General features: G+C 38.7%; 1 protein-coding gene across 1 annotated transcript; it reads right to left on the bottom strand.

Moving 5' to 3' along the window:
- Nucleotides 1–6,445: 6,445 nt before the first annotated feature.
- DNAJC25 (DnaJ heat shock protein family (Hsp40) member C25) lies at nt 6,446–23,396 on the bottom strand. The gene is made up of 4 exons (XM_069085309.1): nt 22,956–23,396; nt 18,742–18,894; nt 9,671–10,141; nt 6,446–6,629 (listed from the first exon to the last, which is right to left on the bottom strand). Exons 1-4 carry the CDS (start codon nt 23,337–23,339, stop codon nt 6,507–6,509), a joined length of 1,131 nt encoding a protein of 376 aa, XP_068941410.1. The 5' UTR covers nt 23,340–23,396; the 3' UTR covers nt 6,446–6,506.
- Nucleotides 23,397–24,250: the final 854 nt, after the last annotated feature.

Raw genomic sequence — 24,250 nt, 5'->3', positions numbered from 1 at the left:
CCCGTCAGTTGTCCATTATGTCTGTCTTTTCTTAAATTGAAGACAACCTAAACTTAGTCCTTAAGCTAGAGTAGTTGAATAAAAATTATGAGGAAGATTTGCATTTATCCATTATTTAAATTTAAGGATGATCCTAACACCTTGCTTTTAAAACCAATCCCCTAGTCCCAAAATCCAGATGCCATTATCACTAGGCAAAAATTATGGCTAATTTTCTAATAAATCACATTTGCACAGTGTTTTCTGGTTTATGTAGTTATTGCCTCATAATAACCTTCAGTGCAAGCATTACTGATCTTTATTTTACAGGTAAGGACCCTGGACCTCAAAAAGCTTAGGTGATTTGACCATTACAAAGCTGACTGTCACTTGACTCCAAGAATTGTTTTAACTACACCAGGACTATAGAATCTTTGATAATGTCAAATAAAAGTCAATCCTAACTTCCTCTGAACTTTAAATGTGGGGCCATCAATTACTTTTATAAGGCTTGTAGTATTACATCTTGATGGCATCCTCCAAGAAAAATATCTCTAAGGCTTTGACCTTGGATTTTTACAAAGGCAAAGTGAATTATGTTCTAAATGTACAACTAATACTTTTAATGTAGCTGAGATTTATCTCGAATTTTAACAAGTGCTCATTGTCCTTTACATGTGTAACATGTGTACTTGAAAGTATAAATGACAGCAACTAAAGGTCAGGCGGGAATGGAGTCGCCTTGCTAAATTATCACGAGATCTCTTCTCCCCTTTGTAGTTAAATTCCATAAAAAGGTAGTTTACGGTATATGCCTCCACTTTCTCTCCTCTCACTCTCTTCTTAACCCCTTTACAATCTGGCTTCTTAAACTGCCCCTTCCAAAGTTACCAGTGATTTTAGTTACCAAATCAATTCACCTTTTCTCAATCCTCACTCGCCCTGATCTCTCTGCAGCCTTTGACACTACTGATCACCCTCCTCTCCTTGATACAGAGCTCACTTGATAGCAGAGCTCACTAGGTTTTCAGTCCACCACTCTCCTCTGGTCCTCCTCCTACCTGATCACTCTGCAGTCTCCTTTGTTGGACCTTTATCCCAATCACACTTTCCAATCACAGGTATCTCACAGGGTTATGTCCTGGGTCCTCTTCTCTTCTTCCATATCACTTTACTTGGTGATCTCATCAGCTCCCATGAATTGAATTAACATCTCTGTGCTGAGGATTTCAGATCTACCTATCCAGCCCTAACCTCTAAACTGACCTCCAATCTTAGATCTCCAAATGCCTGCCTTTCAGATATCTCAAACCGGATGACCAGTAGAAATCTTAAATTCAACATGCTCCAAAACAAATTAACCTTCTCCCCAAACCCTTCCCATTTCCTCCTAACTTCAATATTACTGGTGGAGGGCACTACCATCTTCCTCAGGCTCTGGATATCAGCCCTGATTCTTCACTCTCAATCCCCATAATCCAGTCTGTTTCACCTTTGCAATATCTCTCATATATACTCCCTTCTCTCCATTGTCACTACTCTAGTGCAGGCCCTCATTGCCTCAAGTCTGGACTACTGCAATAGCCTACTGGTGGGTCTGCTAATCTTAAGTCTGTCCACATTCCAATCCTTCTCCATTCAGCCATTAAAGCAATTCTCCTGGGGCGGCTAGGTGGCACAGTGAGTAAAGCGCCAGCCCGGAGTCAGGAGGACCCAAGTTCGGCTCCACCCACACCCGCACACACAAAACTAGCCCTGTAACCTTGGGCAAGTTACTTAACCCCAATTGCCCTCCAAAAGGAAAAAAAAAAATGCAATTCTCCTAAAGCGCAGGTCTAATCATGTCACCCCCTACTCAAAAAATTTTAAGTGGCTCCCTATTGCCTCCAGGATCAAATATAAAATCCTCTTTGACAAAGTCTTTTATTACCTAACCCCCCCCACACACACTTTTCCAGTCTTCTTATACCTTACTCCCCAACATATTCTTCAACCCAGTGATAATGGGCTTTTCTGCAAATGAGGCACTCTGGCTGTCCCCCACACCTTGAACGTTCTCCCTCTTTATCTCTGCCTGTCTCCCTTGGCTGCCTTTTCAGTCCGAACTAAAATCCTGTCTTCTACAGGAATTCTCTCCCAACTTTTCTTTCTAGTGCCTTCCTTCTCTTTCCACTCTGTATATTGTTTTTTACACGTTTTCTTGTTCCCCCCCACCCCAACCCACGGCCATTGGACTGTGAGCTCCTTAAGGGCAGGGACTGTCTTTTGCCTCTTTTTATCTTCAGAACTTAGAGTAGGCACTTAAAGTGTTTAAACAGGAATAACATGGTGACACAGAATTACGGACTTCCACACACAATATGAAAAAGGAACCTAAAGAGCAATAATCTCAACTGTTAAAGGCTTCAGAACTGAGGACTATGAAAAACTATGATGAATGGGCTTAATGAGGTGGTTAAACTTGGATGATCTCTATGATCTCCCAGCTCTAAATCCTGTGAACGCGGAGAAAAGCTCATGGGCTGGTCATAATGAAACCTAAGTTATATAAAGCAGTACCATAACAATGAACAGTTAGAGATATTCACTGTGTTCACTAAAGAAGCAAAAGGCGGGGCACCTAGGTGGCGCAATGAATAGAGCACTGGCCCTGGAGTAAGGAGGACCTGAGTTCAAATTCAGCCTTAGACACTTAACACAAAAACTAGCCGTGTGACCTTGGGCAAGTCACTTAACCCCAACTGCCCTACCTTCCCCCCTCCAAAAAGCAACAATAAAAAAAAGCAAAAGGGAATAGATTTCAGCTACAGAAAGTACAGAAAGATGGATCTAAAGTGGGCATTATTAACTTTCAACTTGTAGGAGATATGGGAGTCAATGAAGTGCATAATAATAAGCTCTTAAAATCCTTTTGAAATTTTTTTTAAAGATATTTTTATGTGAGGGTAGAAATGCAATCCTGTCAAAAGGTTGGGAGAAAAACACTAAAATGACAATCCATCAACAACCCATAAGGCACCATAGTAAAATGGATACAGTAGGCTGGATATGGTCACTCAAATTCATGGAGACTCAGTTTCCAAATGCAAAATGGGAATACTTGAAGTACCTACCTCACAGCATTATGATGAAACTCAAAGAATATGGAAAGTGCTTTTCAAAATCTAATAGCACTAAACAAATGTCAGGTTTTTTGTTTTGTTTGTTTTTTTAGCTCTGTGATTACGTCTTATGAAACGAACTGGGGAGAGGGGAGACTTTGAAAGAGAACAGTCCACCCCCTTCCATAAGTGGAACTGTTCATTTTTTTAATCCAAAGCCAAGGTTTCAAAAGGTAGGCAGAAGATATGCAGCACTTTGCACATGCTAAAAAAAAATGCCACAAGTCAATTTTTGCATCAACACTAACTTATTAGCATGCCATAGCTCTCTCCGACACTTAGAAAAAGCACATGGAGAGTCACATAAATAACCTTGACATTCAATCAGGAAGAGAAAAGCTCGTAATATTTATTTCTGACCTGTAAAACAGGGGCACATTTTTAATAGTTGGGCTATACTTAAAACATCTTCAAAGATTCAGTATTATTTAACATAATAGTAAACCTTTTATTAAAAAAGGTACTTAATACAAGTTAATCTGTAGGTATTACTGACCTTACAGAAGTCTGTGACATATATGGGAGGTATTTATCTAAAATTGACTAGTTAGGCATTTTATATTTAACTCTGCTTGCAAATTTTGTAGCTTTCTATAAAACAATATTCCCTCTGCAGCCAACTCTCCTCATCCCAATCCTGATTCTCCCAGGTCTATAAAAAACAATAAATCTTTTCAGCCAAGCATAACAATTATTGCCTATGCTGTTAATAAATTTTATGTTTTTTTCATCATGTAATAGCCCTGTCATGCCAGACTCACCTTAGCTCCTTTTTTGACAGCATTAACCAAAATGGCAGATAAGGGCAATGATATAAATATAATTTACCTATATTTTAACAAAATACTAGATAATTGTAACTACAAACAGTTGAATGTCAGGATCCTAACAGTAATCACTAGTAGTTAGATGTCAACTTAGATGTCTCTAGAACACATTCTCTTGAAAACTGAGGACCTCCCTTGCTCAAAGAGCGTGTGTTTATGTGGCTTATATTTATTTATATTTACCATATTAGAAATTAAAATGCTTTAGAATTATTATGAAAATAGTTTTGATCTCATTGACTTTGTGGAAAGGTTTCAGGAACCCCCAGGGATTCCTGGCCCGCCCACAGAGAACCACTGCTCTAGAGTAGGGCCCTGGGAACTGTGGTTGGCCCTGTATTGTTTATTAGCATTTTCTTCAATGCTTTGGAGAAAAGCATAGATGGAATGCTCATCAAAATTTCAAAATGGCACAAAGGTGGGAGGAACATCTAACACATCAGATGGCAGAATCTAAATTTATGACCATATCAATAAGGTAGAACACTGGATCAAATCTAGTAAGATGAAATGGGATAGGGAAAAATGAAAACGTCTTACATTTGGTTGAAAAAAGAAAGACCAACTTCCAAATTGCTAGAAAGCAGTACCTATGAAGAAATATCTACGGACTTTAGTGGATTACAAACGCAATACAAGTTAATGGTGTCACTTGGCAGCCAAGAGAACAAATGCAATCTTGGGCTGTGTTGAGAGGCCCAGCATTGAAGAATTAGATGTGATACTTCCACTTGTGTTCTGGCCTAGTCAGGCCATATCTGGAGTATTTTATGTAGTTCTGGGTACCACATTGATCATCTGGATAGTGACCAAACCTTGTCAGTGAAGAGCTTTGAGTTTTTGCCATGTGAGAAGCAAGTGAAAGAATCAGGAGTATGTAGGCTGGAAAAGAGAAGACTCACAAAAGAAACGATAGAACCTTTAAAGTATCTGAAGAGCTAACACATAAAAAAGGGATTTGACTTGCTTTGCTTGACCTCAGAGGGAAGAAACAGAAGCACTGGCTAGACATTGCAGAGACAAAATGGGACTTGATGTTAGGGGAAATTCCTAACAATGAGATATACTGGGAGAGGAACAGGCTTGTTTCCCTCTCTGGAGATCTTCAAGGAACAGCCTTGTCAGGGATGTTGCAGAGGGTATCCTCTTTCAGGTATAATTGGGCCAGACTGCCTCTGAGCTCCCTTCCAATTCTGAAATTCTGTGATATATTGTTATCAGAGTTCTTAGTCTGTTTAACTATAGAACCTTGCTCTATACTTCTGTGCTACATTTGTCAATTTTCTTTAAATTGCAGAAGTTAGAATTTAATTTAGAATTTCAAACAAATCAAGTTGTAATATAACAAACCATTTTATTTACATAAAGCAAAGAAAAAAACCCTTTAACAAGAGAATCAGCTTACCTTGATGAAGGTGTACTGACACTTTAGTGAAAGATTACATGCCACAATTACTAAAGTTGTATGTTCTGGGCTGTTACCAAATGAGAACTTTCACTTTCATATACAAAAAATATTAAAAAAAAAAAAAGGAATCTCCAGTGCAGCCAACTTATTTCTTGTTTTGCAGCCTAACACATAACACTGGTACCCTGGTTAATGTCACTGATTCACATTCGTACACCTCCTGATTCTATTTTCAAAATGTTTAAGTCAGCGCTCACAACTACATATGACTCCCTACAACTTAAGGGTTTCAGAATTTTAGGGGTAGCTTTTGTGCTCTTTGTTCTATATTTTCATTTTTGAAGAGGAATTATATTTTTATTACAAAAGTTATTAAGCCATGTGGTCACAATAAGGACCCGTTTACCCTCTTGTAGAGATTTATGCTTACTTTTGATTTTGACTCACTTTTTCCTTAGTTTGATTTTGACTCACTTTTTAAGACTTACAATCTTATAATGACTGCAATAAAGATCATCCTACGAGGACATGAGAGTAGAATCACTCTCCTGGAGAGTTTCTGATCACATTTATAATCCTATAACAAATGCAATAAAGACCATGTTACAAGAACATGATAGCAGAAAACTCTCCTGGAGAGACTTTTTAAAAAACATATTTCAATCCTTAATGATTGTAATAAAAAAGATCCATTAGAAGAGTTACTCTCCTGGAGAGATTTTGGACAAATTTACAAAACAGTAACTAAGTGCAGTTGTGATTTCCTTTTTTAAAGTAAAGTTCTATGAAAAAAATGAGGATAGGAAAGAATAATGAGCAACATAACAGAAAAGCAAGAAAAGTTCTAGAATGGAAAACTGTAAGTTTTTAAGTAGTATCTGGTAGAAGATACAGCATGAAGATTTAATAGCCACAAAGCACGTGGAATATAAATACTGAAAAGGATTTTGAAAAATGTCTTAATAATACAGTTTTATGTATGTTTCAGACTTCACATTGTTTCATTCCATCAGATGCTCTCTGAATTTTAGACTGTTACTGAAAATAAATGGATGAATTTTCTAAAAGAATTCCCTTATGAAAAATATTTTTATAATTATTGTGGTCTGATACACAGAATTCCAGCAATCATTAGTCATCTACAAAAGTTAACCGCCCAGGTCCCTCATTCTTCATCCATCTCCGGTATCTCTTCCATCGAGAGTCATTTGCCTTTTTCTTCTTTAGCTCTTCCTCTTGTTCCTGTTTGTAGACCTGCACAGAAACACACAACATGAGCACTGGGGACAGCCCTGGGACCCCTTCCCACATGAAGCGGCCTCCCTAACCATTAACAGGGGGACACCAGTTTGCTAACTCAAAACTCTCTGACGTATCTATCAACCTTTTGATACGAGTACCTCCTTCACTAGCTCCCATTACAACCCTTCCACACTTCCTTTGTGTTTCTGACTGTTTCATGGATCTACCAGAGCCAAGAAAACTAACAAACTGTAGGCCCATATGGCTCCCACACTGAGGTCACCTGGTTTTCAAAGAGCAGAAGTAAGGCTGGTAGTTGGTAAGGATTTGAAGCCTTTGAAGTTTACAATCCACCAGCATAGGCTGGGTTCACAGGAGACTTTTTAAAAAACTGGTCACAGTTAATTTAGCATGTTATGAAAAACTAATCTAGTTTGCAACAGCCATGTTTGTGTTTTAAGACTGTCTAACCAGAGATCATAAGCACTTCCAAAGTATACTTTAGTATTGTCAATAAAATAAGGGGAGGGTTTTTTTTTTTTTTTTTGCAAAAGTAATTCCCTAGCAAGAGGTACATGAAGCTTTCTAGCCTTCTATCAGGACTTTTGTCCTTTGTTCACTAATAGAACATGTGATCCAAATTTTAAAAGATTTAAGCACTTCCTTTTGTCTTGGCAAACAGCCATTAAAAAACAACTTTACTTTTCTCACCACCAAACTACGAGTTTCTATGTTTAACTGATGACTTTTCTGTTTTAATTAGTGTAACAAAATGGCATTATGGGAGAGTTTTTTTTTTTTGGCAAAACTAAGAATCCTTAATGAGACAAAATAAACAAATCCCACATTAAGGTGAAAAAAGAATGGAACAACACAAGCACAATATATCTCCTGGGTATGCTGCATAACATCTACTAATGTCAAAATTAAATGGAGTTGGATTCTTCATTTTTCCAGATATTTTAAGGTATTAACATACATGCTTTGAAATTTATCTTATACAATATTATATTAGACTAATTATGCAAAACATTATTCTCTAAAATCTTGAAAGCAATCTATAAAACTGGGCTGTGAACCACAGGTTTTCACAATAGCCTGAAAATTCTGACAAAGAAAAACCTACCCTGGAAAAACCTCTAAAATTAAAAACGTAACAGTTGCCTCCTCTCCAAATCAGTAATACACATAAGATTCAAGAACTGAGATGATTAAACTACTTCAGAGTACGCTTTTCAGCTTAGAAAAACACACTAATGTATAAACAATGCATTATGACTTTTTATCTATTTATTAAATAGGTTGAACACACATTTAACATGCATTCTACAATACCTGCCTAGATAAGACCACTTGTTCCATACACTTAAAAATTAAAATATATTTATGTTAATGTACATAATCAGATTGGTATTTTACTGTATAGTGAAATCGATTTAGAAAGACACCTGTCAAAAAGAACACTGCTGTGCAAGTAGAGAAATCAGTTTACTTAAATCAGGTTTTCCTATACTACATTCCTATTTAAAATATAAATTTATTCAACCACTTAAAAGAATACCACTAAGATAAAGAATCAACAAATGTCAGAAAAGGAAGAAATCATCTAATTTAATGAACTCATTTTATACATGAAGAAACTGAGGATAGAGAAAAATCACTGGTACCAAAGAAAACATGGGAAATGTGACAGCTCATTAGAAGCAAGCATTTCTCCTCTAGGTTTGAAAACACACTCACGGGCCCAATTCTGCTCAGTATTCTTTGTAGGACCATCATCCACATCCTGCCCCCAGGTTCTATCCTGGACCTTCTCTCTCTACACTATCTCTTTTAGCCTACCTTCCCTAATAAAATGGAGATTTCTTAAAGGCAAGGCCTTTTACTTTTGTATCCCCAGGGCCTAGGCACAGGGCATATTAGGAGTTTAATGAATGTCTGACAAACTGCATCTGTGATTCCTCAAAGAATGGTTAATTATATTACTGCTAATATCCATCTCTAGGTTTTCAGAAACATGTATTTATTGGAATTTGTTGGAAGCATTAACAGAAAATTTATTTTAAAACACTTTAAAAACTAAGCAAGCAAGAGTCACTTCTTATTTTCATTAATTTTGGAATGACAAATCAGTTTTTTGATTATATTTCATTAAAAATGAGTATTTGAAGAGGCAGCCAGGTGGCTCAACGAGTAAGAGCACCGGCCCCAGAGTCGGGATGACCTGGGATCGAATCCAGGCTCAGATACTTAGCACCACACCCAGAAATAACTGGCCGTATAACCTTGAGCAAGTTACTTAACCCCAATTGCTTTAAAAAAAAATGAATATTTGAGATCGGGTTCCAAAACTGAAGCAGCTCAGATAAAGTGAACCAAGCCCGAAAATCTGGTTCCTTCACTTTTCTGTGCAAACTGTTAAGTAATGTGGCTTTTATCTACCCACTGCAGTTTTCTTACCAAGAATGGCACAGAAAAATCAGATCAGACTGAATTTTTCAGAATCATTTTGGCTGATACACAGATAATGCCAAGTGAAAATTAAAAAAAATATATTTGTAGTTAATCTTGTAAACAAAACTGTAGACAGCAAAAATAGTTTTTTTCTCAATGACAAATATATTCACACTCTTCTTTTGCAATGTAGTTATCCCTTCACATCATGACTTTTCCCATCTTGTTTTTGGTATATCACAGATTGGTATAAAAGTTAAATGGGAAATTTGGGGGAGTTTTGCAGAAGTTATAGGCGACACATGAAGACCAGCAGGTGACACAGAAAAAGTTTAGAAACTCAGAAATACATAAAATGTATGTATAGAACTGTATAACATCAACATATTTTATTTTTTTAATACATTAATAATTCAGACTTCTCTGGTACAAGGGGAGGGCCAAAAAATTTTAGCAGATTTTCCAGATCGTGGGGGCTCCAATGCCCCTAAGCCCCTCAATGTGGAAGGGACAACTGTACATTTTGAGAAAATTAAGCATCTTTCTACTTTTGACATGAAAGAATACATTAAATTATCAAAACAGTTCAAGCTACTCACTTCATAGTTCTCTCTTATCCACAGCTTTCGTTCAAGAAAAATTGCTTTTTGATGATCTTCCAAACTGTCAAACTGAGATTCTGACATTTTCATGTATTTACGTATGAGATACAGCCTCTCTTCTTCTCCATACTCTTGACCTTTGATATTAAAATGATAAATCCATCGGCAATACCAGACTATGTATGCACACAGGTGAAAAGGAGCTAAAATAATTTGGAATAGTAGAATATCACACACTTTAGGTTTCTGATAGCCTCCTTTTATATCTATTTTACTTTTTATAATGTTTTTGATGATGTTTTCTTCCTCCTCACGGATTTCCTCCTTGGATCGTCTGTTTTTGCCTTTTTCTTTGGCTTTGTTAAGCAGCCCTTGCTGCTTGGCAATTTCAGTAGCTTGAATACGATACCGTGGCACCGTGGCTAAGTAGTTGATGGCCTCATTATAGCTACTCCACCAGCTGAAAAACTAGAAATATTTAACAAGAAAAATACAGTCACTTTTACTTGCAAATATGACTCCAAATTTAGCAACAAAAATTAGCTGGTAACCAAAACCACCTAACCACCATTCATCTGTATTAAATAGAAAGTCTTGCATATATGGGGAGACAAAACCAAGACTGATTTCAGTCATGGCATGATACATTCAGAGGCAGCAACAGTTTACCTTGAGATACTTTACAGTTACAAAAACACTAACTGGCTCTCCCAAGTCACATACTTCAATAAGTGTCTGAGCTACGACCTGAACCCAAGTTCTCTGACTTATAACAGCTAAGACTTAGCCTATTATAACACTTTATTTCATTGGCTTTTTATAAAAGCTATGTAAAGTGAGACCTGCTCTACAGATAAGAAATCAAAGGCTCAGAGAGGTTGCCTTGAGATCACAAGTGGCCTTCTAGGTCCTTGGGTGGTCTTTTGGCTAAGTCCAAGTTTTACAAAACAAATGCTTTCATTAAGGGGATTTGTTCTGTGAAGTCTGGATTCAGTGGAAGGGCACACTTGAGGACCTAGAGGGTCCCATGTGGCCTCGAGGTTGCAGGCTCCCCAACCCTGCCTGACTAGACCACGTGACTGTAGCGGCAAGCACCCCAGCGTCCCCAGGTCTGTTCACACAGGTTCTTAGATCTGCTTTGATAAAGGAAAGCAACTCAAAATGGGTTAACAAGCTTACTTTAATCAGTCAGACATATATCGTTTACCTTGTTCAGGGGAAAAAGGTCAGCACCCCGAACTTCAAAGCATACAGGCAGAATTATCAAGACAGAAACAGATCAAGTAGACAGATTTCCAAACTGTCCAACCATTACATCCATACCCAGTCAACATCTGGGTTTCCACATCTGGGTTTTTCAAAGCCGGGGGACTCTCAACAACGGCTTCCCAGAATTCAGATCAAATCACAGAACACTTCTCAAAGTGAGTCCCAAAACAAAGCTACACATCAGGGCTTATATAGCCTTCTCCTGGCTCAGAGAATGTAACAACCTTATTGACTCACTGGCCAATCAAGAAGTATCTACTGAAAAACAAGCCTCCCTCCCCAGGCTTCAGGTGCATTTTAGCCTAGGGACAGGGAAGATCTTCCAAATTTGCATTCCTATTACAGTGACCCAGCTATTAAATGTCAGAAGCAAGACTTGAGCCCAAGCTTCTCCTCACTCCAAGTCCAGCACTCTTTCCACTGTGCCACACCTCCAGGTTCTCTTTCATATCGAGGTTTCTCCTTTTCCCAGCATGGGAGAAAGAGGCGGAAAGGCAAAGAAGCGTCAGACCTTCTCCAGCAAGCTTTTTCATGGGGATAAGCGGTCTCCCTGAAGCTGAGATACCATTTCAAAAATAGTCAACACAATGAACAGGCAGTTTTCACAAGAACAAAGAGAAAAAAATGTTCCAAATCACCAAGAGGAATACAAATATTACACTGAGTAAAGTTTCAACTCATATCCAGAGACTAGCAAAGATGACCAAATATGAGAACCACTAGTGGGAGAAGCGATGGGACTACGGAACCACTGGTGGGGCTTGGAAGTCGTCCTCTTCTGGAACATAACTGGAAGTCATGCTAGGAAAGTCACTAGACATACTCCTAGGAAATGCATTGCATGATTTCACATGTATAACTGATATCAAACTGCTTGTCTTCTCAATAAGCAGGAGAAATAAGCAGAATTAGGAGGGGAGAGAATTTGGAATTCAAAACGCCTTAAAGAAAACTAAAAATAAATAATAAAATTGGGAAAAATATAAGATATAACTATATAAAAGATTATTAAGTGTGTACACACACACACACACACACACACAATCTTTCACTGGAAATATTACTCTTGGGCAAATACTTGCTCAAGGAAGTGAAAGGCACAGCGAAAGGTTTCATATATACAAAAATATTTATAACCTCCTTTTTTATAGTAGCAAAGAACTGGCAGAAAAGTGAGCACTCCTGTTAATGGAGTTGTGAACTGATCCAACCATTCTGAAAAGCAATTTGGAACTATGCCCAAAGGGCTACAAAACTGTACATATCTTTAGATCACTTAGGTTTAAGACAGCCAAAAAAGGGAAATCAGACCCACTTGTACAAAAATATTTCTATCAGCTCTTTCTTGTGATGGATAAAAATTGGAAATCAAGGGGATACTCATCAATTGGAGAATGGCTAAACACACTGTGGTATATGATTGTAGTGGAATATTACTGTACTAAAAGAAATGACTAACAGGATGATTTCACAAAAACCTGGAAAGACTTCTATGAACTGATGCAAAGTGAAGTGAGCAGAACCGAGAGAATATCATACAGTAACAGCAATTTTGTTCAATGAACAACTGTGAATGACTTAGCTATTCTCCACAATACAATGCTCTAAGACAATCCCAAAGGACTAATGATGAAGCACACTATCCGCTTCCAGAGAGAACTAATATTGGTTGAATACATACTGAAGCATGCTATATTTCACTTTCTTTCTTTTGCTTTCTTTTATATTCAAGTCTTCTTGCACAAGATGACTAATAATGAAAATATTTTACATGATTGCACACATATAACACCCAAGCTGTTTGTCCCTCTTTGTAATTTCCCAAAATGACTCACTTTTTTCCCTTCTTCAATTCTGGCTTAACTCATTGTCTATTTGTAGTGTCTATCCATGTGTGTGTATGCACGGTATATATGGAAATTACAAAGTTTGTTTAATGACACTCCCTTTCTCCCCAACTTCTAACTAAAACAAAGGCCCATTTAAAAAATATTCTACTAGTGTTATATGGTTATGAGTTATAGTCTCTGGAGAATTAAAAACAAGTATTGTTTAGAGTACAAGGTAAAGGCCCTTGAAGATGTGAGGAGGCCGTAACATGTCAATTAATTAACACATCAATTATAGTCTAAAGCCTATCATTGAAAACATGCATGATTGAATAGTCTGATCACATAAGGAAGAGAACGGGATAAGTGAGGGAAAACAGCTCAGGTGTTCAAGGTATCCTTAGGATAATATAACATGGACAAGAACTGCAGAAAATTGCCAAGTATGTGTGGGTTATGATCTCCATCCATTAAAGTATTTGGATAAGAACTGACAAAATGTGAAGAATTCAGAAAGACTTGGTGTACTGATACAGAGCAAAGTAAACAAAAAACAAACAGTTATTAAGCACCTATGATACACACTATGCTAAGTGCTGGAGATACAAATATGAAAGTGAATCCTATCCCAAAGCTTATACTTTAATGGGGGATGGGGAGGGGGAGAGACAACATTAAAGAAGGAGACTTACATTAAAAAATACAAACTAACTAGGGTAGGGAGAAAGCACCAGCAGTTGAACAGGAAAGGTCTGATGCAGAAAGTAGTAGCCTATGGGCTGAATACTGAAGGAAAACAGGGAGAGATTACACGAGGTAAGGAGGGAGTACATTCCAGGGAGATGAATGCTATGCAGGAGAAAGACCAAGGTCAATTTGCCTGAACTACAGAATTTTTGATGGGGGAGGGATTGCATGTTTTATAAGACTGGAAAGGTACCTTGTGGCCAGACTGTAAAAATTCATCATTTGATTCTTGCACTGGTAGTTAATATAATACTCAGTTATAACATGAATTTTTTTCCCTTGAATTTTACTTATGACATAGAACCATAGTATGTTCAAGCTGAAAAAGGCCTTACTCTAGGGAGAAAAACTCTAATATAGAATTATAATAAGTATCCCAATAATCTTATAATCTCTTGACTAACCATGGTGGAATGTTTCCTCTGTTGCATTCCTCAGAACTGCAAAGTAATGATCTTCACTGTACACTGCCTTAGAAGGCATTATTTCTCAATTTTGATAACTTTGTATCATATAACTGAATTAACTATCCTAAGAGGAATCTATCATTCAAATTCTAATATCTAAGAATGAGAGCTCCAAACGAAACATAAAGCATACTGATGACAATGTCCTCATTAGCTATTAACTATTTTGTTTTTGTAACAGTTTTTTAAAAAGGATGCTTTTAAAAAACAATCTATGATATAGTACAACTAGACTCTAGACTAAGATCAATAAAAAGTAAAATTCATGTCTTGCTTAAGTTATACTCTTGTGATGATTCAATTCTTAAAATTAAGTGACCTCAGCACTCATAATCTAGGAGCAAAGAAACACACATTTCTATTACTGAAGTCAAATGGGCACAGATCTGAAATTGGAAGGCACGTCAAAAGTCATCTAATCCAATTCCCCTCATTTGACCAGAAAGGAAACTGAGGCCTAGTGAGGCTAAGTGGTTTGTCCAGTTACACAGTTAAGTATCAGAACAATGATCTGAAACCAGGTCTTCAGAGTACAGAGCCTGCACTCCTACTCTACATCACACTACCTCCTAATTCCTAACGGGCAGCTCCTCTACCATCATATTTCTCTTCCTGAGTAATTTCTTTTAAAATGATTAATGAATTGTATTCAGAAGTAGTTACCAAAAATATAAGCAAAGTCAACAGTAGGAAATATTCTGAAATAAACCAAAAGTCATCTTTCAGAAAAAAAAAATCTTTTCTAACTTTTCAAGTTCTCTTAAGCATAAGAATTGTCCACAAAAATTTCCTTATTATCAGATATTCAACTTAAATGTCAGTATTAATGAATATTTCGTACAAATAAACAAATGGCCTCTAAATTTTGTTTGAATTTGAATACTTGCTTTCCCCAAATTAAAAGATGTATCATACAGCAAAGTAGAGTTGAAATTATATTCATACCTGGTCTTAAAAACTGTATGCTTCATGACTGATTTTTTTCCCCCTGTGCTCAGAAAACAGCTCAATAAACTTTTAATAAAGATTCACTATGTCTCATTTGGTGGTATTATGGAGATAAAAAATGAAAATTGACCTCAGGAAAAAAATATTTTGATGCATTTCAAAAAAAGTGTAAAAGTGTTAAAGATTAAAATTACAATTCAAAAAAAGTTCAGAGAAAGGCAAATATTTGTCTCAATATTATGAAATGAACACCTATAAATAGTAACCATTTCCTCAAAGCAAATGGGCTTAGAAACTCTCAATACATCAAACCTTAAATTCTTTTATCTTCTGGTTAAAGACCCTAATGCCTGCAAACTTTGAAAGGCAACTTTCATTGGATTTACACAAAGCGTGGTGGTAGAAGACTTTATCTTGAATGTGAATGGAAGAATGGCTTTTTGCAGTATGGTAGATGCTTTCAAAGTATTAAGGAGGCTATGCCAGACCTCCTGAAGAAAATATTCCAAATTGTAGTGTATAGAGGCTGCCAGCTACAGAAACAGGAGATAAAACACAGAGGAAACTAAACTGATTTTCCCACAATGATTAGGAAGAAGGAAAGATTTTGTAGTTCTTATTGGAAAGAAAAAACTGAACTTTCTGAAGTCTAGAATTTGGTTTAAAAAAACAAAAAACAGCTCCTACTTCTAGTGAACACCAAATGGCAGACGATGCTGGTGCCAACAAGGAGTGCATTCCTGTCACTAAGCTGGGCCGGCTAGTCAAGGACATAAAGATCAAGTCTTCGGAAGAGATCTATCTTTTCTCCCTTCCTATCAAGTAGTCAGAGATCATAGATTTCTTCCTGGGATCTTCATTGAAAGATGAGGTTCTGAAGATCATGCCTGTTCAGAAACAAACTAGAGCTGGACAACGTACCAGGTTCAACGCTTTTGTGGCCATTGGTGACTACAATGGCCATATTGGTCTGGGTGTCAAGTGCTCCAAGGAAGTGGCCCCAGCTATTTGTGGTGCTATCATTCTGGCCAAGCTGTCCATCGTTCCTATGAGACATGGCTACTGGGGGAACAAGACTGGCAAGCCTCACATAGTACCCTGCAAGGTCACTGGGCAATGTGGGTTGGTTTTGGTGCGCCTGATCCCCACCCCTAGAGGTACTGGCATCATCTCAGCTCCTGTGCCTAAGAAGCTGCTGATGATGGCTGGAATTGATGACTGCTACACTTCTGCGAGAGGCTATACTGCCACTCTGGGCAACTTCACTAAAGCCACCTTTGATGCCATCTCCAAAACATACAGCTATCTAACCCCAGACCTGTGGAAGGAGACTGTGTTCACTAAGTCTCCTTATCAGAAATTCACTGACCATCTTGTGAAGAGGACCCAGGCTGCTGCTGTGGCAACCACAAAGATTTTTTTTTATAAACAAATAAATTGAACTATGCCTACTAAGACAATAAATAAATAAACAAATAGCTAACATACTTATTTTTTAAAAATTCTTTTACAATCACATTAACTCAGGAAGGGATCTTAGAAGATCATTTAATCCAACCTGCACATTTTACATGAGGAAGCTTAGGGACTCCTCTCTGTGCCAAAACAAAAAAATTTCTTGACTTGAAATAATGACAAATTCATCCTTTAAAAGATGAAGGACCTAACAAGGGGATTTCTATTCAGAATCTGATTCTTATCAAAAGGGAGAAATTAGCTATTGGGGCAGAATAGATAGGAATATTGTTGGGGAGAGGGGGGAGGAGTAAACGAGTACTTAGAAAAGTACAAGAAGTAATGGAAAATGAAGGCAAAATTGTAGCACCACAGAGTGAAAATGGTATTAGGGGCAATAAGGCTCATGAGCTGAGGCAGGTGAAGAAAGGTGACAACAGCAAAAAAGGCAGGGTTTTTAGAAAAGCTTTGAGGCTAAGTACAAAATTGGAGTCACCTCTACTTGGATAAGACAATGAGGTCTGATGGAGAGAAGGCCCTTATTCTGTTCCCAAGGAGAATGACTGGTTTTTGTTTTTGTTTTTTTACTAGAGACAGCAAAAATGACTAACAGAGTTGACACCCAGAATAATGAGACAATAAGGGAATATCTACTTGCCCCAAGTTCAAGCCACCTGAACAACCTAACCTACATCCCGGAGTATTTGAAGAACTGAAGGGTGGGAACGCTAAGCCACTATCAGTAATCTCTGAAAGATCAGAAAGAATGGAAAAGGATCATTGAGAACAGCACTGGAGAAAGTTAACTGTCCCAATTTTCAAAAAAAAACTGAAAGGAATGTAGCCTGCAAAAAAAAAAGTCAATGAACTTGATCTTGATTCTTGGAAAAATTCTAGAGTATACTTTTAGAAGGTTAGTGATCAACTAGAAAAGGAAAGGTGATCACAGAGATCACAATATAACTTAATAAAGATAATGTCACAACAGACTAATCTTATTTCCCTTTTTTAACATGGTTTTTAAAGTCATAGATCAAGGAAATATAAAATATAATAATATAAGCAGATTTTGACAAAAGTCTATTATAAAACTGTAAAATTATTTTGGCAAAGCATTTGTTAAAATATAATATTATTTTATGGAGAAAATGGATGGATTCAGAACTGGTTGAAAGATCAGACCCAAAAGGCATCATTAATGGTTCCATTTCAACTTGGGAGGATAGTTCCAGTACAGTGCCCCAGGAATCTGTACTAAGCACTATATGCTGCTTAAAATTTTTATTACTGACTTGGATAAAAAGATGGATGGTATCCTGATCCAATGTGCAGGTGACACAAAGCAAAGAGGGCTAGCTAATGCACCAAATGACAGTCAGGATCCAAAGAGATCTAGACAGGGTATAACACTAGAACAAATCCAGTAAGATTAAATTTAATAGGGATTAATGGGGGAAAAAAATCCTATATTTAGATTCAAAACATGAGAAGAGGGAGGTATGCATAGCTAGATTGTAGTTTGTCTGAAAATGTTGGAGGGTCTTGGTAGCAGGGCAGAGATGCAACATGAATCAAGGGTATCATGATACAAGAGTGATATATATACCTGTGAGCTGCATTAAGAGAGGCACAGCTTCCAGTAATAAAGTGGTGACAGTTCCACTGCATTCTGCCATGGTCAGACCACATTTGGAACTGAACTATATTCAGTCCTCAAGTCCATATTTAATGATACTGATAATCTAAAAGTTCAGAGGACGACAAGGATGTAGAAGGGCCTCAAGTTCATATCAATGATGATTTGATTTTTTTTTTTAAACTTTGAGGATGTTAAATCTGAAGAAGAAAAGATTGGGCAGGGTCAGGGAAGAGTCTGACTATAAGAATTTGGAAAAGCAGTCCTTTAGGTTGACCTGTAATGAATAATGCTGGTCCTGGAAAACTGTCAAGGAGTCATGCCTACCTCCTATCCGTATGGAAGGTTATAGAAATTATCAGACACAGCTGCTGTTAGTTGGTTTTGTTTAATTTTTTGGTGACAAAGAAGGATTCAAAGGGGGTGGAGAGGGGTATGGGGATGAGAGTCTAAGGGGAAATAACATAGTGTTAAAAACCAAAAATAAAACTATGTTTTATAAATAATATACTCAATCAGATAGCTGAATAAATAAAACTTTTTTTTTTCCCCACAAAGGCAAAATTTAATCTCAAGTTGAATATAAAACTTTACTTAATTGTATCATTCACACAGGCACATCTGAGTCTATTCCAAAAAAGCAGAGTCAGTATTACAAAAAATATTGTCTAAATGCTCCAAGCAAAAACGTTAAAAACAAAACAAAACGCCGCGCACCTGAAGCACGGAGATAGCGCACACGGTGACTAAGACGACGATTCTGACATCCACCTCCGGGGCTAAGCGCCGGCTGTAGTAGTGGTAATAGTGGCTGTAGTATTCTTCGGGATGGTCCAGCATGTAATCATAGTCTTTCCGTGTTTCTTCGTCCTGCAAAAGGCAAGATAAGACATTCTGTCAATGCACGTCCACAGCTGGCTAACATGTGGAACCGGGAACGTTTCACACGCTCTTACGCTTCCGGACACCGGCAGGACAAAATGACATTAGAATTTTAAAACTGAGCCTTTTTGAGAATTAAGAATTTAAGCTATCAAGACCAGAAAACTTCTTTCCACAAAACCAAAGATCCTTTATCAATTATTTTTTTCTTAAAAACTGAATATTAAATACAGGAAACACAAAAATAAATATTTCCCTGGAATTCAACATTATGCAACATCTTCACTTACTCACTTCTTTGAGGCATCATGAGCACTGGATTTGAACTCAGAAGACTTGGGTTCAAATCTCAACTATGCTATTTATTTTATTCATCCATATCCCTCAGCAGAAAGCAAACTCCTTGAAAGCAGGGTGATTTTCATTTTTTATTTCTATAATACCATTAAATAACACATAGTAAATGTTTAATAAAAATCTATTGAATTTCTCTGGGGCTACATGACTGAATTCTTCTCATATCCAAGAATTATCTATAAGATCAATTTCACAGCCCAGTCCATATTTCACATGTAACATACATTAGAACATGTAGTAATTACATTCTAAAGTAAAATTACATTCTAAGTGTTCTCAAATAAAAAATGTTTTAAGACTCTGGAGAGATTCTTGTCAGTTTCAAACAATAAAAGCAAGCTTGTATTACATAGCAGTTTAGAAAACTATCAGTAACAGGTTCCAAAGACTGGTTTTTGTCTTTCAGTTAATTTCTTTCTCAATTTGCTTGCTAGCTTACACAACTTTCAGGATAAAGATGAAAAAAAAAAAAAACAACCAACCTACTATTGTAAATATTTAAAAAGATTAAATAAATAAAAAGTACCTTATTTTATGGCTCCCTGCCCCCAAATTGGGACAAAAGAGTCTTTAATGCAAAGTTGGGCACAGGAGAGGATAATGGCAGAAAAAGTGGTTTGAGGAAACTCTGAAACCATGTAAAAAATGCAGGGAATTTTTTGGTGGGGAGGAAAGGAAATTCAGGGGGTAAAGATACAAATCCTTTTTTTTTGTTGCCATTGCAATTCCAAAGCCCCTCTGTCAGTTAAGAAATGTAAGAATGTAGAGTTTATTATATGAGCAAACCAAATTAAAATGTCTAGCTTACAAGAGAGACAGAATAGTATAATGAACAGTCAAAAAGACCTGAGTGCAAGTACCAGTTCTGATACATGTGTACTGTGACCCTGGACAAATCATTTTAACCTTTCAGTGTCCCTCAGTAATTCTCTGAGACTAAAAAAGTCTCCAGTGGTAGAGGAAATTTCCTCTTCAGAAGTTAAAAAATGAAATCATTGGTACAGTTAAAATATTTTAAAAAGTATCATATATGAATAGAAAAAAGAATTATTATTCATGAAGCTTCAGATAATAAATGAAAGAATGAATAAACAAAATATCCATCACAGAAGTTTTATTCCAGTGTCTCACTGTGGCAGGGTGGCAATTCTGTGTTCTTGAAAGTAAGTCCTTGGGGAGGCCAGGTGGCACAGTAAGAGTGCCACTACCGGCCCCAGTGTCTGGAGACCTGGTATCGGTTCCGGCCTCAGATACTGGGCATCCACACAAAAATAACTGGCCGTGTAACCTTGAGCAAGTTATTTAACCCCAACTGTTTAAAAAAAAAAGAAAAGAAAGTAAGTCCTTAAGTACAACCCCAATGACAGAGGAAGCAGGTTCTAAGCATACAGAGGCTCATCATCAGTAGGCAATTATGGGGTGACTTCTTTGGCCAAGAAGGCTCCCAAACAAATAATTTTTTAATAGTTCTCACTACTGAGCACCCTACTCTGCTTCTGCAGTGATGATGGCTGAGTAGTGGAAGAGGGACAGGCAGTATGCCAAGAATCACACAATTTTTAAGTAGCTTAAAAATATTAACTTACTTGGGTATACATAATTATAGATTTAGACATGAAATGGATCTTAGGGACCATCAAGTCCAACCTCCTCATTTTAGGTATGGGATAAGGAAACTGAAATATAAAGAGGTAAAATGACCTGCCCAAAGTCACAGAGTTTGAAGAGAATTCTGAACCCAGGATATTTGTGTGTCTTAATAGAAAGGTCTATCTATCCCATTCTGGTCTATCCCAGACGCAATTCAGTGTAGTTTGGTGATCCAGTAATTCATTGCATCATTCCAGTTGGTCTGAGGGAGGATGTAACAGTAATGCTCCATTAGTGTTCTTTCATGCTAAATGAATTAGGGTTAACCAAGCCAGTACACTTTAGAGTCATCATCAATGAACCGATCTAGCTGGGGAAATGGGAGAAAATGCTCAAGGTTGTTATAGAATACAGGATAAAATATGGATTTCCAGATTCAAATCCAATATATTAACATATTAGTCCAAATACAAGCTGTACTCAAATAAAGACATTTTCTTAAGATAACATCAAAGGGGAAAAGGGGTCCATGACACATTAAAAACCGTCGCTGTAGGCTGTTTCTAGAAAGGCACTGGTAGAGGTGATTTCTCATCCAAGTCAAAAAGTTCCTCCCATACTCTCTACTTGACCTGCCATTTTGTAGGGGATACTCTTTACTGACAGGTATTTCCACTGCCTTCTTATATTTAACCAAATTTTTCTCAACTCTAATATTGGGAAAACATGTCACTAAAAGATTTAATAATTCAATAATTATTTTAATAAATATATATTTGCCTATTTCCTGCCAAGAGATTCTTGGGAACCATTTAATTCACAGACTATAACTTCATGCCCCAAGTGGTCACTAGTCAAGAAAACTCTCCCTTTCCAACCCCTAAAGCTGGATTAAAAAAAATTTTTTTTAAACCTCAATCTCAATAGCATTTATTGAAACCAACATCCCACCACACAAAGTACAGTGATTTCACTGTTATTTAAAGTATAACCCTGAAAAATAGGTAGCCAACTATTATAATTGCCAATTTATTGATAAGGAAACTGAGGGTCAAAAAGTCCTAGGATCACAGTAAAGGGTCAAGATAACAAGTTCATAGATAAACATGAATTTGTCACCTGGACTTCAAAGAATCTGAGAGTTGGAAGGAACCTTGGGGACTGCCTAGTTCAGAATCCCTCGGTCTGTCCCTTGCTAACCTCTTCAACTTTAGGCAAGTCATCTAATCTCCTTATTTTATAGGTGAAGAAAGTTTGCCGGTTTAAGTTACCTATAATCACACGGTGGCAGGGCTGGAAATCCACTCAAGTCAAGCAAAGAAGTCATTTGTTCACTTTACTACGTGTCAGGCACAGCCGGGGGCAGACAGGCGGCTCAGGGGTACAGGGAGCTTGGCTGGAGTCAGGAATACCTGAGTACCAGCCTCAAGACACTTGCTAGCTGTCCGGCCCTGAGCAAGCCACTTAACCCATTCCCCTTAATCCGCTAGAAAAGGAAACCACAAATCACTCTGGCATCTTTGCCAAGAAAACCCCATCAGACAGTACTGGCCTGCTGGGATTCAAGGGGTCACTAAGAGTCGGACACTGAATAAAAAGGCAAAAAAAGTGGTGCCTGCTATCACAGATCTGTCTAATGAAGGAAAGACAACATGCAAACAACAATGTGTAAACAAGACTTAGAATATACCGGGAAGGAAGGCGTTAGCATTTGTGAAATTAACTAGCAGATCTTTAGCTCCCAGCTGACAAGCAGTCTGGACAGCCTAGTAGCAGGTCCTCTGACTCCAAGCCCACTGCTCTTTATGCAGTTCGGATAAACTCCGGATTATTTTTGCCTCGAAAGCAAGAATCTAAAGAACGCCTTCATTTTTCAGACAAGGAAACTGAGGCCCCCAGGATGGGGAAGGAAGTGTCTACGACTGCACACAGTGAGAGGCATAGAGGGCTTCCCTGCATCGATTCAGTGCCTGAGAAGGGCTGCTCCAAGCCGGCGAAGGGAAGCGAGGGGGGTAGGGAGGACAGGGAGCCTCGGCCCCGCAGCCCCCCATTACTCCCCACCCCCGCTCTTCCTCCGCAGACCCGCCCCCGCTGCAGCTCACCTTCAGGGTCTCATAGGCGGTGGCCACCAGCAGGAAGGCCTCCTGCGCGCTCTCGAGGCTCTCGCCGTCTGCGCCCTCCCGCCGCACGAGGTCCGGGTGGTGCCGGCGCGCGAGCTGCCGGTAGGCGCGTGCGATCTCCGCCTTGCCCGCCTTGCGGCTCACCCCGAGCACGTCGTAGCAGTTGTGCGAGCCGCAGTAGAGCCCCTCCACTAGCGCCCCGGCCCGGCCCGACAGCAGCAGCAGGGGAAGCAGCAGCAGCAGCCACTGCCGGCTTCCCGCCCCGGGCCAAGCGGCGGGCGGGGGAGGCAAGCAGCTGAAGCAGCAGGCTCGGCTCGCTTCATCCCAGCGCCCGCCGCGCTGTCCGGCGGGCGCCACCGCCACCATTGCTGGCTTTCACAGCCCGGACTGGCTCCTGGCTCGTCGCCTCCCTTATACGTTGGCAGCCACCACCTCCATCACAGGCTTTCACAGCCCGACTTTGCTTCTGGTTCTGCGCTTCCTTTATACGTCAGCAGCCTTGGTGGAAGGGGGGGGACTAGGGGTGTGGGAAGAGGAGACACGTGGCGGGGGCGGGACTTCTATGGTCTTAACAACAGTTGCTGGGGAGGCAAAACTTATTACCTAGCCCCTCCCTTACCCGGTGCAGTCTCAGCAGGTTGTTCTTGGGCTATGAAAACGTATGAGCCAAGATGGCAGAGTGAATGCAGGAATTCACCTTAACTCCTCCATGAATTCCACCAGTAACCTCTAAAAAGTGAATCTGAGGGGCCGGCATGTTGGTGCAGTGAATAGAGAACTGGCCCTTAAGTCAGGAGGACCTGAGTTCAAATATGGCCTCAGACACATAACACTTACTAGCTGTGTGTGACCTTGGGCAAGTCACTTAACCCCAATTGCCCTGCCCTCCCCCCTCCAAGATTAAAAAAAAAAGCGAATCTGAACAGATTTGAGAGTGACAGAATCCATTGGGAGACGGATCCTGGCAGATTCCCAGTCCAGGAAAGTGCACACATAGGACTGGGCAGGGGGAGCAGGGAGCACTGAAGCATGGGGGTGCTGTACCAGCACAGCCCAGAGACCAGACTACTACAAAGCAAGAGCAAGCCAGTGGATCCACCCACACCAAGGGAAATTTGCAGATGGTTCACTGATGGACAGAGGCTCCATGGGAGCTGGGCAGTGACAGCAGCTTCACCTGAGGCTATTAGCCCAAAGCCTGGATGTTTAAAAATCACCTACTTAAACTTCCAGGAGCCAAGATGGCAGAGTAAACCTTAGCCACTCTAATCATTCCC

This window comes from Petaurus breviceps, unplaced genomic scaffold, assembly GCF_028583685.1.
Source record: "Petaurus breviceps papuanus isolate PSGF00001 unplaced genomic scaffold, PetGlider_PUasm1.0 175, whole genome shotgun sequence".
NCBI lineage: Eukaryota > Metazoa > Chordata > Mammalia > Diprotodontia > Petauridae > Petaurus > Petaurus breviceps.
The sequence above is the reverse complement of the archived record's forward strand: the minus strand, read 5'-3'. Positions and strand labels throughout refer to the sequence as shown.

Excerpts from the sequence above, each read along its gene's own strand:
- DNAJC25 (XM_069085309.1), bottom strand. The coding sequence starts at position 23,339 with ATGGTGGCGGTGGCGCCCGCCGGACAGCGCGGCGGGCGCTGGGATGAA. Across the intron at positions 18,895-22,955 it reads CCGCCTATGAGACCCTGAAG|GACGAAGAAACACGGAAAGA; the intron begins GTGAGCTGCAGC and ends TGCCTTTTGCAG. Across the intron at positions 6,630-9,670 it reads GGATAAGAGAGAACTATGAA|GTCTACAAACAGGAACAAGA; the intron begins GTGAGTAGCTTG and ends GTTTCTGTGCAG.